We start from the raw sequence: 15,564 nt of genomic DNA on the forward strand, positions 1-15,564 counted from the left end.
TCCATCCACTGGTCATTACGACGTCTCTCATTTTTTCAGGATTAATTAGCATTCTAATTACTGAATACTTTCACTCAGTATCCCTCAAAATCAGGAAACTTCCTCTTCTTGGTCTCTAAAGCAAGAATATTCTTATTATATTGATTGATTGATTTATGTATTTATAATGGATTTGGCTTTATTTTGTACTGCACGCCTATCTCCGTAAATTTCAAGCTTCAGTGCTGTACCAACACTGTATTATTGAGATGATGAGGATGCTATGTTTATTTTCAGAAGATGCACTTTATCTGTTGATATTTCTACAAAGGATCTTCAGGATTTTAAGTGTTTACAGTTAGTTAATGTTAACCCTACACCTACAGGTGTTATTCTGATGTCCATACTGCTTCTAATTATGTCTGTGATGATTATAAGAAAGTACTTTGGACAGTTTATTTTGAAACTATTGTTATTTCAAAAATATTTCAGTAGGATAGGGTTAACTGAGAGGGCCCAATATTGAATAGGTATCTTAGTGATTTCTTATGCTAAATGGGCAAAGCTAAGGTTTGCTTTGGGAGTGGAGATTTTCAAGGAAAGTTTAGGTGAGGCAGCAACTCTTCTTTTTTCAGTCAGGTACTGTAATTTACTGCTTGTTTTGTCGTAAGAGCTGTGCTGTGAATAACCGTTACATTCCACCTCAGAGGAGGTTGAATTTGAGCCACATTTATCTCGAAGGATTAAAGAATCCTTTATTTAGAGAAGTAGAGGAGGTTTATCAAAGAAAGGAGATCTTAGACTCCCGGTTTGTAGAACTGCATGAAAGGTGTTACATCTGTGTGCAATTATACAGACAATGTATTGTTGAATTGTCTCACCCTTTTAATTACATAATCTGTTGGAGAAAATTCATTACTTTACTATGAATAACTTTTTTCTTGTGTATAAAAATGCAAGGTAGTCTGCATTTTCCTAGTGTTATACCTGTAAAATATATTTATGTTAATAGTATAGATTAATTCAAATAAGCATTTTTAAATTGTCGGTAAGTGAATCAAGAAGTAGACCCACCTTCAGTTGAAAGATTAAGTAAAAAGGAATTGCTTTAGAGTAATGCCCTCATATCTTAACATTTTTCATGTGGACTTTCAAAAAAGCTCAGCAGAGTCATAAATATATAGCTGGTCATATAGCTACATACAGTAATGTTTACATTATCAAATATATGTGTCATCTATATAGTAGGTAATGGATGCAGTATGTCCTTTATCTTTCATATTGTTTGCTGTAAAAGTGTGATAGGATAAAAATTCCAACAATACCTGAGATGTGTCAAAAGTTACTGTTGATTTACACAAGTGCTTTAATTTGGCACAGTAAAGCTGAAACATTTAACCAAATAATGTTGCAAGTACAATTAAGATAGTATAAAAACTTTATATTACTGTTATTTTAATGGACACTTATTCTGTTTCAGTGATGTAATATAAATTAAAGGTTAATCAGATATTGGAACATGAAGTGTTTATTATATAGCTGTTTTAGAGTTTGAAGCTTACACAGTTTGTAGGCTAGGTTAATAAACAAATTAGGAAGAAAAAGTGATCAGAAAAATATTTTCTTTGGCTATACACTAGTTTTTTCTCTAAGTACTTTCTTTAAGGTCTAGATTGTGCTACATTTCTCATCTCTGGACTTTATATTACTTTTTCAGCACATTAAAACTTATGCAGTGAAACTGAATAATGGCAAGTGTTTTTATACCCTTTTATAGCCATTTCTTTTTTCATAACCTCCCCCTGTTTCCTGTTAGCTAAACTATAAGCACCTTTCTGTTAATTTATGAAAATTATTGTTGAGATAGCACATTATCACTGATCTGTATGGCACTTTCAGCATGTTAGAAGCAAAGGTCCAAGCAACATAAAACACATCAAAATTCATTAATGTGGTATTGATTATTTTTTGGATAATTAATTTTATTGCAGACCCTTGAAAGAGATAATGAGCTGCAAAGGGAGAAGGCAAAGGAAAATGAAGAAAAGTTCCTTAATCTTCAGAATGAGCATGAGAAAGCACTGAGAACTTGGAAAAAAGATGTAGGTTTATTAAATTAAATGTTATAGTATTAAAAGATTTTTGAAATAGCCATCAAGCATTTCAGGTAATTCCTAAAAGCCAAGAAAATATTACAGAAATACTAGAATAAAAACAACCAATTCCTTTTCTAATAATGCAGACTCATCTAGAAATGAATATTTTTAAAAGGTAGATTTAGAAGAAATGTTGAATTCTGTACTGTGAAAGGTTAGGGCAGTTCTATAAAGCAAGAGTCCCAGGGTATTAGGTGCTGTCCACTTAAAGAATATTCCAGAATTACACAATTGCCATTACCTAGATGTAGAAGCTGATATAGCTTTTTAACTTACACTGATTGAATTTTATATATTTTTTCAGAATAATTTTATACACAGTTTATTCAGAGAATACCAGCACTTCTAGGCTGCACTCTTGTACCCTGAAAAAACTATTGGTAGTAAACTGTTATATCCTCTGGTGAGGAAAGGAGGGAAAACAAACAAACAAAAAACAACAATGTATGTTGATTAAAGTGGCACATACTGAAGGTAATTCTGAAGGGCCGTATGCCCACAGACTTGGGGGGTGGGCAAAAAGCAATCTCAGACTGAATCCGGTAGAGATGCTGAAAGCTTGCATTGAAGTGGGAAGTCCTCATTTGAAAGGAATTATTTAACAAGGACTGTGGAGTGAAAGGAGATTAAAAAAGGTAAAACCCTGTATATCCTCTCAGTGAATTCACCTCTGCATACACCTAAACAATAGTTTGTCTTCAACATTTGGCATCTTTTCTATGCTTTCATTATTTTTAAAGAATACTTCAGTAATTGCTAACTATTTAAGAATAAAGTATTTTAGTTGTAAAAATGGTGTGCAATAATAAGTGTATATGCACAAGTGAGTAATACTTCTTCAATAAGACATGGTCTGTTTTGCGTGTGGAAATTAGATTCTAGCAGCATGTGTTTAATAGCCTCTTTTGTCTTTTATTTCTACATACTTAGCATCTACTGCCAGAAGGGATTTGAAGGGACTGATTGTATCAGCGAGGCTGTGGGGAAATCTTAGGCCTGTTGTCCTAACTCCTTGAGCGCAGCCACTATGGATGTGACTGCAGCCTTGAGTCTACAAAATACCTGCGCTGTTCTGATGCTCACTGCTTTGAGGAGAAAAGATTCCATCTTACTAATTTCTAGCAGAGGCTTATACCATAGTTTCTTGTATAGACATGGAAATTGGCCCTGTTTATTTCTCAGGAAAGTTTCTATCTTCTCTTTAGAAGATACCTCCCCACCCCAAATCTTTCTACTGTGGCTAACTAGAAATTTGGACTTTCAATTTCTTAAAGCCTAGCATCATGATGGATAACATTAACATTACACACTGCTCTGAAAATATTTGTTAATGAAATAAAGGTATTTCTGTAAAATTGCCCCCCTCCCCCTTCTTTTTCTTTTACAGATTGTCTTTTTGACCGTACTTTTTGTTCTAAGTAGAAAAATTTGATTGTTACATACTCACTGAAGAAGTGTTGGTTACTTGAGGCTATTTACAGAAGTAGTTCCTTGCAAATTACTTGTTATAGTTGCTTGAAAATGTAGATAGAGAATGAATATTGACTAGCATGTTTATCTTTGAGCAGAAAAAAAAGCTACAAATACAAATCCTACCTTTTTGAGAGTTACAACCTGAAGTAAATGATGAACAAAGCCCAAATTAAACAAACAAACAAAAAAAGAGATGATAATATGATTAAAATCTTGGTGTGAATGAAAAGTTTCAAAATTGTCTTATTTTCCACATTCCTCAGCATCTATACTTTCTTCTAAGTTGTTGATACTGCTGTAACATGCGGTTTTTCATATTTGAGCATGCAGAAAAGATTTATGCATGTGTGTTTTCTGCTTTGTTATAGGAGGAAAATATGAGAAGAGAGATAGCCACTATTAAAAACGAGCTGAATTCCCTTAAGGGGGCTCAAGGACATCTTGAAGATTATCCTCCTCCTCGGGGAAACCAGCATGCTGAGCAAGTGGAAAGTCTGCAGGTAAGTGTATCTAATAGCTGCAGTACTTTGCATTTCTTCCTAAAAATAAATAAATTAACCTTAGAGAATGAGAGACATGACAGTTTTTCTAGTCTGGCTCTTGTGTCCACTGATCTTCCCTTGACATTACTTAAGCCTAAAAATTTCTCTGATGTAGCCAATGATCCAAGACCCCATTAAAATTTACTGTACCCAGAAAAAGTTTCCCTTTCTTCTAGAGGACACTTTTACCACAGAAACTTGGGATGTTCATTACTTTAGTAAATATATGCATTACATTATTTAAGATAATTGCTATCTATCTTTCCTAAATCATATTTCACAAATGTATTTTGCATAGGTGCTTTTCAAATGCTATGTGTAGATCCACTGCCCCTTTACATGCATGCAAGTTCCCTGTAATTGTGGAAGTTCAAATCGACTTCTACTCAGAGGAACAAATTTCAGCCTATGTAACATGGGACAGATCAGAATTTTCATCTTATCAACAAATAGATAATCTAAGGCCTTTAATTTTAGTTCAAACAAACTAAACAGCCTTTATTTTGCTTCTTCTGTTTAAGAATCAAAGGCATAGTGAGCTGTACAAGTTACACAGGAGGTAGGTGGCTGGTTTACGCAGTGCAGCTTGAAATGAATTTAGCTCGTGTTGCTGCGTGAGCCAAGTCTACGTTCAGTTCTATATTCAGGGCATGTATGAGAAGTCAGCAGGTTCAGATAATGGTTTATCCTTCACAGAAGGGAAAACTCATTTTGAGTATCTATGATTTTTGCTTTCAGTGTTAGGAAGACACCGGGTAAAAACTTACTGATGTTGTTGTTGTTGTTTTTTCAGAACTAGGCTGTGAATTGGCAGTGAAAATGACAAACTTAAAAAAAAAAAAAAAAAAAAAAAAAAAGATTTAGAAGAACAAATGAATTTCTTCATGATACATGTATGCTATGTTTATAGCGCACATCCATACATATACACACATCTGGTGTGTGATTAATAATGCCTTGGAAATTAGAATTGACATGAGTACTCATCATGCAATAACTATGAATTCTACAAGGTATGATGTAGAATTATAGGATGGAGTTGTGTAACTTTGAAAAACCATTTTTTCTGAACTAAAATGAAATACAAATTATGTTTAAGATGTAGAAACAAAGCATGCTTTTAGCCATTTATGAGAAACAGTACTTGTGCTTACTAAAAAAATCCCATGTGTTTGAAGGTAGATAAGCTTGAAGCATGTGCTTAAAAATGGAAAAAATAAATAAATGGAGGTGTCATCTAAATATGTATCTTTACCTAGCATACAGTGAATTGCCATACTGCTTTGTGTGGTATGATCGTAAGATTTCAAAAGCTTGACAGGTTAGGCTGAGTGAAATCCACAGTGGAACACTGTCAAGAAATTAGAGAATATGCAGCAGATCGTATTGATCATCCTAATTTGTAGTATTTCATCTTGTGTTAGTAATGAGGTAGTTTCTCATATAACATAAAAGGGCAGCGTTGTCGGCTATGTTTAGATAGTGTTGGCTATGGTTTAGATGAAGGAAGCATTGCAAGAAAATAAAAATGTATTTATTTTTACACCTAGTACCATCTGAAGTCCCTGTGATTATTTGTGGGGCATGAAATTTCACATGTATGTAAACTTAATACTAATCACCTGTGGAACAGCAATTAAGCAAAAACCTTCTTTTAAAGAAAAGTACGATGTCAGACCTCATTTCAGAGCCACGTTCATACCTGAATAATTACACCTATGTTGACTTATGCATTGCAATTTAGTTAAACTAAATGTGAACCATGGTAAAGTTAAATATAACTTGTAATGCAGTTGTGTACCACTACAGAACAGGGCTACACCTAGCAGCAGGCTATTTTTATTATTGTGCTCGTAATACATGCTGGGAGATCTGGTTTTGAGAAAGCTTTGAATTTCATACCATGAAATATGTTGTTGACGGGAAAAGTCATCTTAGGTAGATGTATGTTGTGTAGATGTATTTTACTAACTTACAGGGGGAGAGAAATAAAATCCAGATTTGGAGTTTTGATATTTAGGCATTGTAGTTTAGGCATCTTACACATTATTTTTGAAAGGATGAACAGGTGTTTGAAGTTCACAGAAACTAGGTGTAGTCAGCCCTTCAGAAAATCTGGAGAGGAATCATGCAGTCTTTCTCCCTTTCTAAGAACATTTTATCAGGTTTGTTTCAGATCCATTCAACAGTTCAGCCCATACCAACAAATGGGGTAGGTTATATTGCGGTAGTTCTATACCTGTACAAAATGAAGTTATGTGGGGTTGTTTTTTGTTTCTGTCTAAAGAAACAGCTCTTAGAAGCAGTAAGGTATGAAAGGACTATAGCTTTTATGAAAGAAAGAGTAAGTTTCTAGTATTCGTATTTGAAAAGAAAAGCTTTAAAGTGTGATGCCAAGGCTGCATATAACCAAGAAGCAGAACCAACTAATTAAAAGATCAGAAAACAAAAAAGATTTAATATTTATGATTTCAAGTTAGAGTCTTTACAGGGGAGATGATTTACCCCACCCCCACCCAAAAAGAGGAAAAAAAAATCAAACAAATTGAAGGTAGAGTATTTGGCAAAGAAAACTGATTTCAGTTTCTCTCCATTTGCCATGACTCCTCCCTTTCCCAAATCAGCAAAGCTGGGAGCATCAAGATGTTTCTGTGACCTGTAGAAAATTGTTTCCTGCAGATTTGTGTTGTACATCATCTACTACCACACCACTGCAATGATCCTATTTTTCACCACTGCCTATGCACCTCCCCACATTTTACAATATACTTTGTCCTCCCCAGAGATCCGATGCAAAGCACAGCTCTTATAACTCCCTCCCACATGCCAGCCTTCCTTCTGCAACACCTCCAGCCACCCAAGTATCTTCAGCTTCTTCTCTTGTCTTTTATGGACTAAGCAGTGCCCCTGCTCCCTCCCACAGCTACCAACTTTTATCTGAGCCAGCATGTGCTCCTGCCTTCAGCTGTCAAGAACAGAACAGATAAACGATGCCTTGTCTTTTCCCTTTTTCTTTTTCTTTTTTTTTTTTGTGTGTGTGTATGTGGAGGGTGGAGGGAGGGAGGGAGGGAGGAGGGCTAGGCGAGTGGATGGATTGGTTTTTTTGTTTAGGGTGTTTCTTCAGTTCAGCTTCCAGTTGTCACAGAACTTCATGGAATTTAACATCTTTCAGGCTTCTACTCCTGTTGAGTTCAATTGTTCAGATTCAAAATCCAGCTGAGAGGGAATGAGGAATGAGCAGTTTAATAAAGTGAAAATTCATAAGTCATATTTGCCTATGAAACAGTTAAAAATCCCACGTGGTTTGTTAGAAGAAGAAAAAAGTGTTAATGTGTGTATGCATGTGTTTGAGTGTAATTAGCAATTATGCAGGTTTTTTCCACATGTAATTACTGAGCAGGTCACTGATCTAGCCTGCAGACAGAGGGAGTAATCCAGTCAGTAGATGCTGAAAACATCTTCCTTCCTCTGAAAAACTCTGTTAATCAGTGTAATTTTTTTTTTCCTGTGGACTGTAATATAGTAGGGCCTAATTTCTTTCCTGCCCTTCTAGGGTGCTGACCTGCCTTTTTTTTTTTTCTTTTCCTTCCCATTTACATTAACTTTGTGTATTTCAGGAGAATGGTCTTTGGCTTTCATCAGAATAGTAAAGACTAATTCAGGTCTTGAATTTAAATTTAATCAGAGACTCTAGTAGTTTATTAAACTATGTATAATTTTTTCCCCCTTATGCTAGAGTGGTCAAGAACCATCAAAATACAGTGAAATGCAGACTACTCAGAAGGAAAACGAGAGAATGCAATCTATACTAAGAAAAGACAGTATTCTTGGACGTGAAGATGAAATTGAAGTAAAAAACTCCTTAAACATTGAGGAATTACAGATAGAACAAAGTAATAAGATTACGCGGAGAGTAGAGATAAGTAATATTGTTGACAAAAAGATAACTCTTTACATTACAGTATATGGTAAGAGAATGCTTGAGTCCTGAATCAAATATTTTTTCTACTAACAACAGTTAAATTCTTGGTTGTTAGTTAATGCTAATCTGTGATAAATTCACAAGGCTCTGAACGAAAGCACAGTACTTCTGGTGGCTGCCCTGGGACATAAAGTAAGATCTGTGTATTGTCACTCCTCAAGCTGTTGCAATACCTTCTCCTGTATGCCAGTTAAGAAGTGAGTAAGGGTTAAGAAGAACTATGTATTTAGAAGTGTATGGAAGCAAAAACAAGGAAAAACTTCCCCTTTCCCATAAAACAATGAAAATGGGCACAAGAGTGCTTGCACTGCACATGACAGTGAAGGTCTGTTCGTGGGGAATAATACTTTAATACACACACAATACTTTCCTATACAAAGTACTTTATAACTCCACTAAGTAATTTTTTGAAGCCTGAAGAAAATGTACTTAAGTCTTTAATGCTTTGTTTCTAAAATTGTAACAAAGATAAGTGGAAATTTAAAAGATTATTGACTGTAAAATTATTGCTTTAAAGGATCACTGCTCGTAGCATCCAAGCGTATTTTTCAGAAAACACCTTTCTATGGATATGGAAATGCTTTAGTTATTCCTCACTGGCTCACTGCCATCAAGTTGTAGCAGATTGCTTTTGGTATGAACATAGTTGCTTAATTGGGTTTGACTTCTGTTTTGATTTTTATTAGCTAGAAATGCCGCTTCCAAAATACAAAGACAAATAGTCGCAGTAGTAGACCACTGACAAACTTTGTTAGATACGCATGGGTTGATTAAGTGTGTTATAGTTTCATAATGAAGACCCCTTTCAACGAGGCTGGCAAATACCAATTGGGAAATATTTCAATATATATTAAATATAATCCATGACTAAACTATACGGAATGTTAATATATTTTCTGTTTGAACAGGCTATAAATATTTTGCAAATTACAATAATATTTATCTTCAGTAATTTTTTGCTTTATTTGTATGTGTATTAAAATATTGCTCTAATGTAAGAAAAATCTGTATTGATACTAATCTTGAATCTATATTTTGGAAGCTTTAAACTGTGAAAACAATGCTTTATTTAACCTCTTTGTCATCTATTGCTAACTAGAGAATACACTTTAACAGATTTACAAGTTCTTGAAAACAGTTTTAAGGATGAAATTAATGTTGCTAGCCATTATGAAGAAAAGCAAAGGGAGGTTTCTCCCAGGAATACCCTCTGCACAGATACTGATTTAATTACCCAAGGACGGACCTCGGAAATACGTGTCACTGAGTGCAAAGAAGCAGAAAATCTAGGAACTACACATAGAATGTTACTGGAGGAAAGCAATGCAAAATTGGAACAAAAGCTACAGGACAGCACTGATCCAGTGGCAGCATGCCACACAGAAACAAGACAGGTATTTTTAGACAGCACTGACACAGTTTTCTATGAGAAAAATGCAAGTCAAGGCACCAATTCTAGTAAGCAAGAATTGTGTAACACTACACATGAATCAATTTGTACTGAGGCAGACAAACAATCGAATACTATAGAGCACAACAGTGCCCTTATGCCTGAAGCATCTGAAAAAGAGTCTGAAGCAGTTATCTGCATTGAGAAGAATGTTGTGTGTGAGAGAATGACTGATAATCATCAAGAAAAAGAATTCAATTTTGGCATCCTTCCTTATGCTAAGGAGAATTCTCAGACAGAATACCAGAAATGTAGCTTGCTGGACAGTGATAATTATGTAGATAACAGATTACATAGAACAGAAAAAAACTTGTTAAAGGTGAGTGGTTTACGTAGAGATAAATTTCCTTTTAAACAGACACATGTAGATGCTGAAGACAGAAATTACAATGACAAAGACAGAAACATGAACAGAAATAGTGCACTAAGGAGTACTGGTATTCCAGCCACTGATGCTCAAAATACACCCTCTGTTTGTTGTGATAATGCAAGTGCCAGTGCTGCTGCAAAAGAACACAGTAGTAATATGCCTGTTTCAGGTACTTCAAATTTATGCCCTGAAAAAGTAGATAAAGGAATAAATGTGGATGACAGGCACAGCAAACAAACTGAACAAGGCAGTACTGAGCAATCAGGAGTTGATACAAATATATGCACTCTGAATGCTGAAGCTGTATCTCCAGTAAAGGCTGCTGATCTTGAAATAACTGTTCATAAAGTCCCAACAGATGGAATTAGTACAGATAAACTTTTTCTGTGTGAAAAACTTAATGATGATATTCAGATACAGTTAATCAAAAATGGACATTCCCTGGAGATTAATGATAATTCAATAAATAATACATTGTTAAAAGAGAAAAAAGGATCACTGCACAGTACAGTTCCAGGAAGGAAGTTTGCTGAGGGTCACCTGAAAGAATCATGCTCTTTACCCATGAGAACATCTGGAAATTTAGTAAATGTAAGTGGAAGGTCATCCTTTGATCTTTCAACTTCAGATAAAAAAGCTGAGAAAACTCCAGTACACTTCAATTTTTTAGACCTTGGTTCTTGTTCAAGAGTAAATCAAATGAGAAGTCAAGTTACATGGACTTCAGCTTCCAAAGAACCTCCTGTTTTGAAAGAGAAACTACCATGCCTAGTGGAAAACAGAAAGGTTATTTCAAAAGCACCATGTCAAAGTCCCAATGAAAATGTTGCCAAGAGAAAAAAAGAACTAGGTAAGAAAAAAGTATGTTTTGAAGTATGTATTGACTAGGTTTTAAAAAAATAACCAAAATGTTTTTTTTTCCTGCATTTAAGTAGTGTAGCATTAGAAAACATGTCATTTTTGTGGCAAAAAAAAACACACAACAAAACAAAAAAAAAAACAACTGATAGATGAAAGATAACCTGAGAAATCTCATAGTATAAATGCAGCTAAGTAGCTTTTTTTTTAATTTAATCAATTTAAATAAATTGAATAAATCAACTTTTTTTCCTATTTCCCGTAGTGAAAGAAAAGCAGTGCAATGACAAACGGAATTTTATAGGCATTTGTAACCCTAATGTGGTGTGTATTCATATACTTTATTGTGCATCTTCAATTCAGATGGACACTCAGAACCATCTGAATGTGTGAAAGATTATTCTCTGTAGCTTTGTAAATCACAGTAGGCTGTTGGGAGTTCTCGATGAGGTTTTTCATCTTTTGTTGTTGACGCTCGATGATTACTTGCTGAGCAATATTTTGCCTTCATAAAAATAAACATTTTATTCCACATTTATACATCGTTACTGAAATGCAGGAAGAACTATATTTTAGATTTGTTTTGCAATAACATTAGTTGCTAGATTACTCCTGTATTTAATTACTGAAAGTGCCATTTTAAAACTCAATCTCTTACCAAAGTAATAAAAACATTACTATATCCACAGTAAAATGACTTCAAAATGTTTGTAGATATTCCTCTACTTCAGTAACTGGACAGAGTAAAAGGTATTTTAAGCACTGCCTTCCTTTCTCAAAATAAAGCTTGTATGTGGATTCTAAACTTAATGCATATATGCTGTAAGCTTGAAAAAACAGATAATCTGTTAGCCTCTGGAACAAATTAAAGCCCTACTTTTGTTGAAAAAATGGTGTTTTGGTTGCTTAGATGTTTTCCAAAAGAGCTAGGCCTGCAATGTAGGGTGTTTGTATCTATTTCAGGTTTTGCTGATGTAGTGTTTTGTACTTCGCCCCTTCAGTGTATGAACAGAATGGAACCCAACCCCTTAGTTTTGCAGCCAGTGGCAGTGAGATGGAAAACTATTCGTCTGTTTTCCTAATATTGTTCACATATTATGATTTCAAGTTTATAGGTTATTTTGTTTCTGTAGTTGGCCTCTTGCATGTGTTTATTTCTATACACACAATTATTTGAAGTTCAGTTTCAGATGAGCCTCTGTCACTAAAAGTAGCAAGGTAGCAGTAACCTAATCTCAGATGGCACATTATTTTTATTAATGTGAATTTCAATAGTAGTTTCAAGAAAATAAATGCACTGTTGTGATGTTCTTTCTGGAAGAAGGGCTTGCACTATTTGAAGTTCTTCCATGCATCGTTCCTCCTTTTCTTGTCAGACACCTTTTTGTATGCAAAGTGGAGTAATTCCAAGAAGTGAGTCTGACAAGTTCATCCAAAGGAGCCAGTAGGGATTTGAATATGACTAATAGCACAAATGAGTTGCCTAGTGACCAGTACAGTCACCAGACCTCTTTAATTCTGGCCAAACTTCCCAGCTGAGGATCTTGGGCTGTGTTCCAGATCTGCCTCTCCCTCTTGTCATACTGCCTAATTTATATAGGTCCCTACTTCTGCTTGCTGGCCTCTCTGAATCCTGCACCTCTTGGAGAGTAGAAAATCTTATTGATAGGGCACCTAAGAATTAATCATTGTGGTACACTTAGCACTGCAATTTCCAAGATATATTGTGTATTTTTTTCAAAATATTTTCCCAGATGGGAAGAGCATTGGAATTTTGTAAGCCTGTCAGAGGGAATTCCTTCTACAGCCTAACCAAAATGTAAAATCTGCTATTTATGCAACAATTCTGGTTCTAGGGAGCAGCTATGCCATGCTGAGTAGAGGAATGAATAGGGAATGGTCAGAATCTTCCTAGGAAGACACTGAAAAAGAAATCAAACACAAACCCCAAACCCTTTTCCTCTCTTCCCACCTGCTTCTGCTCCTGCTCCTGTTAATCCTCCCCTCCCCCCTCTCAAAAAAAAAAAAAAAACTGAATTTTTTTAAATCAACTATATTGCACAAACTTGAGGTAAAATATATTTTTATAGCAAAGTAGTGATTTTACTGTTATACCAGTAATTGACAGGCATCTGTGTAGTGACAAAACAGCTACTGTTTGCATTATGAGTGATTTTGGAAGTACGCGTATGTTTTCATCCTGCAGCTAGTTCGAGAGTGGTTTCAACAGAGTCTGCTGGTAGTACATAAAGCCCCCGCAGGACTGGAGCCTTATACTCTGCTACATTTCATCTAATTATCTTTCCTTTTTACCTTTAGTAGAAAACTATAGCCTGATTCCATGACACCAGGTGTATCTATTTACTAGAAGACTCCTTATTTAAAAGATATTTTTTGTCTGTCTAAACACCTTTGTATTTAGAATGTCTTTATTTCAAGTCATCCTGTAATATGATGTCGGGATGGCAGCAATTATGTATCTTATTATCATTATCAGAAGGTGGGTCTTGAAAGATGTGCTGTTTGAGAAAAGTTATCTTCAGTTAGAATATTAAGCACACATACGTGTTTTCTATAAATCGCAATTTTCATGTCATTAACTTGATATGTGAAAATGACACAGAACAACTTTAATCAAAATAGAACCATACCTCATCTTTAGAGACAAAGTAGATGCAGAAGTATGTGAAATTAAAATAATAATAATAAAAAAGTAAAAGTCTGCAACAGAGGTTTGGTGAATTAAAACAAAAATCCTTGAGTGGTGTGTCTTTTTTTTTTTTTTTTTTAAGATCAGAGGTAAACCAGAAATTTAGTTGTTTTACAATTAGTGCCTAGAGACTAAATTGCAGTTGTTACCATTTCCTTTTTGTCAATCAGGTTCTATCAGTTCTAACAGAGCTGCCGACACTTTGAGTACCTCTAGTATCCACCGAGACCCCCAGGGAGACCCTAGTGAAGAATGGAATGCTACAGCAAAGACTTTTTATGATTCTTCTTTTCCCAGAGAACACGTAAGTCAATTAAAAATATAGCGGACCAGACCTCAGTGAGCTAATTCCACAGATATTTGTACAACTGTACGCATCTGGATACTTTAAGACTGAGTCAATCTCCAAAATAATATCAAAAGGGCAACAAGGCACCATTTTTCACAATTAAGGTTGATAGAAAGCAGCAGGAAAAAGTCACAGCATATGAATCAAACAGATGCTAACCAGCCTGTTTGGGAGGGGAAGAAGTGGGTAGTTCATTGTGTACCTTAATAAAAATCATCACCTAAAGTAGTAAAAGTAGGAGTTTAAATAAAAGGGGGGGGGGAAGTATCATGTAGAAGTATAAAAACATTCTTTCCTTTATTACTTGATAGGAACATCTTATTTTAAAGAATCAGCTAAAAATTCAGCGTACCTACAAATGAGACCCTATCAGTTTATTCCATGACAGCAATTACGTAGTGCCATATTTTATGTTATCTTACTGATTAGCATGATATTATATAAATGTGTAAAAGTGGATAATTAAAAAGAAAGCATTTTCTTTCCCACTAAGACAAGTTTGTTCAGAATGATGCTACCAGTGGCTCATACTGCACTTTTATATCTGTTAAACTCTCCTACTCTGTGTGGAACTTGAACAGTTTTAATTGCTGTATTAGGGTTAGACCTAATACTAAACATAATATTCAAGAGTGATACAATAATTTACAACTGCAATTGACCTTCCTCTCCAGAAGAGGTTCTAGAAGAGTTTCTCAGGTAGTTACTGCTGCCTCTTCTGGGTGAGGTTTGAGATTAGGGTGTATAGTGTTTTCAGGTGACAAAGTTGGCTGACTTCAGGAGACTTAACCGGTTCTCTTTAGTGCTACTAGCATTCATGTTCTCTGAAATTAAGAAGTAAAGAGTAATGTTGGTCAACTTTCCCAATAAGACTACATTTGGGAATGACAATGAGGTGGATTTTTCAGAGAATACCAAACATTATGGTGATACTTACCATGTCTCCTGCTTTTGCTCATTGAGGTGGAGCCAGGAACTGATCAGTTAAAGCTCTTGCTCAGGAATTAAAACTCTGCTCTTCCTTGCTTGTTTCTCCCTCACTCTCAGCTGAGAACTTTTGGAAAGGAGTAGACTAAGCGCCTAATTTACAGCTAGTAAGAAGTTGTATTTCATTTTCTGATTGTGGTTATCTTTTTGTCATCTACAAATTAAAGCTCTTTATGTGCAGGCTAAGTAAAAGCTGAGACGGACAAGAAGAGTTTCTTGCTGATTTGACCTTAGATTAGACTTGAAGTCTCAGCCTGTTCTGCAGTCTGCAGACTGCTCCTTCCTTTGTCTGTTGGTGCTGTTCTAGCACCTCCTTTTCTTAAAATTTTCATTATATTTGACTGATACGGAAAAGCTTTAAGGAGATTAAACATAGGCTCAGCAGTCGTTTTTGCTGCTCAGCTGAGTTGTTCTGATTGTACATTCATCACTAGAGCAGACTTGTGCCTTCTTCCATTTGGGTAACTCCATTTAACCAAAACACAACACTAAAGCAATAGAAAATAAAAAGAAATGCTACAGATGTATTTGAAATTCTAGTAAAAATATGAAGAACTGTTTTAAATATTAGTCTGCATGTGCCCGAGTCCCAAGGTAAGGATGAATCAGAGTGCTGAACTCAGTTTACACACAAGTCATTAACCGTATAGCCATACTATTCAGCAATGCAAGTTTTTATGCATTTGCCATGGTATTAAAGAGAACTTA

General features: G+C 35.1%; 1 protein-coding gene across 1 annotated transcript in view; it reads left to right on the plus strand.

The window, feature by feature from the left end:
* Positions 1-15,564, plus strand: part of CCDC73 (coiled-coil domain containing 73) — a 55,781-nt gene that overhangs the window by 37,813 nt on the left and 2,404 nt on the right. Inside the window, 6 exon segments of the mRNA XM_050710808.1 lie at positions 1,971-2,081; positions 3,977-4,108; positions 6,327-6,362; positions 7,887-8,043; positions 9,249-10,802; positions 13,691-13,824. Of these exon segments, the coding sequence (XP_050566765.1) occupies positions 1,971-2,081; positions 3,977-4,108; positions 6,327-6,362; positions 7,887-8,043; positions 9,249-10,802; positions 13,691-13,824 (2,124 nt within the window).

The sequence above is a fragment of the Cygnus atratus genome, chromosome 5 (assembly GCF_013377495.2).
Source record: "Cygnus atratus isolate AKBS03 ecotype Queensland, Australia chromosome 5, CAtr_DNAZoo_HiC_assembly, whole genome shotgun sequence".
Classification (NCBI taxonomy): domain Eukaryota; kingdom Metazoa; phylum Chordata; class Aves; order Anseriformes; family Anatidae; genus Cygnus; species Cygnus atratus.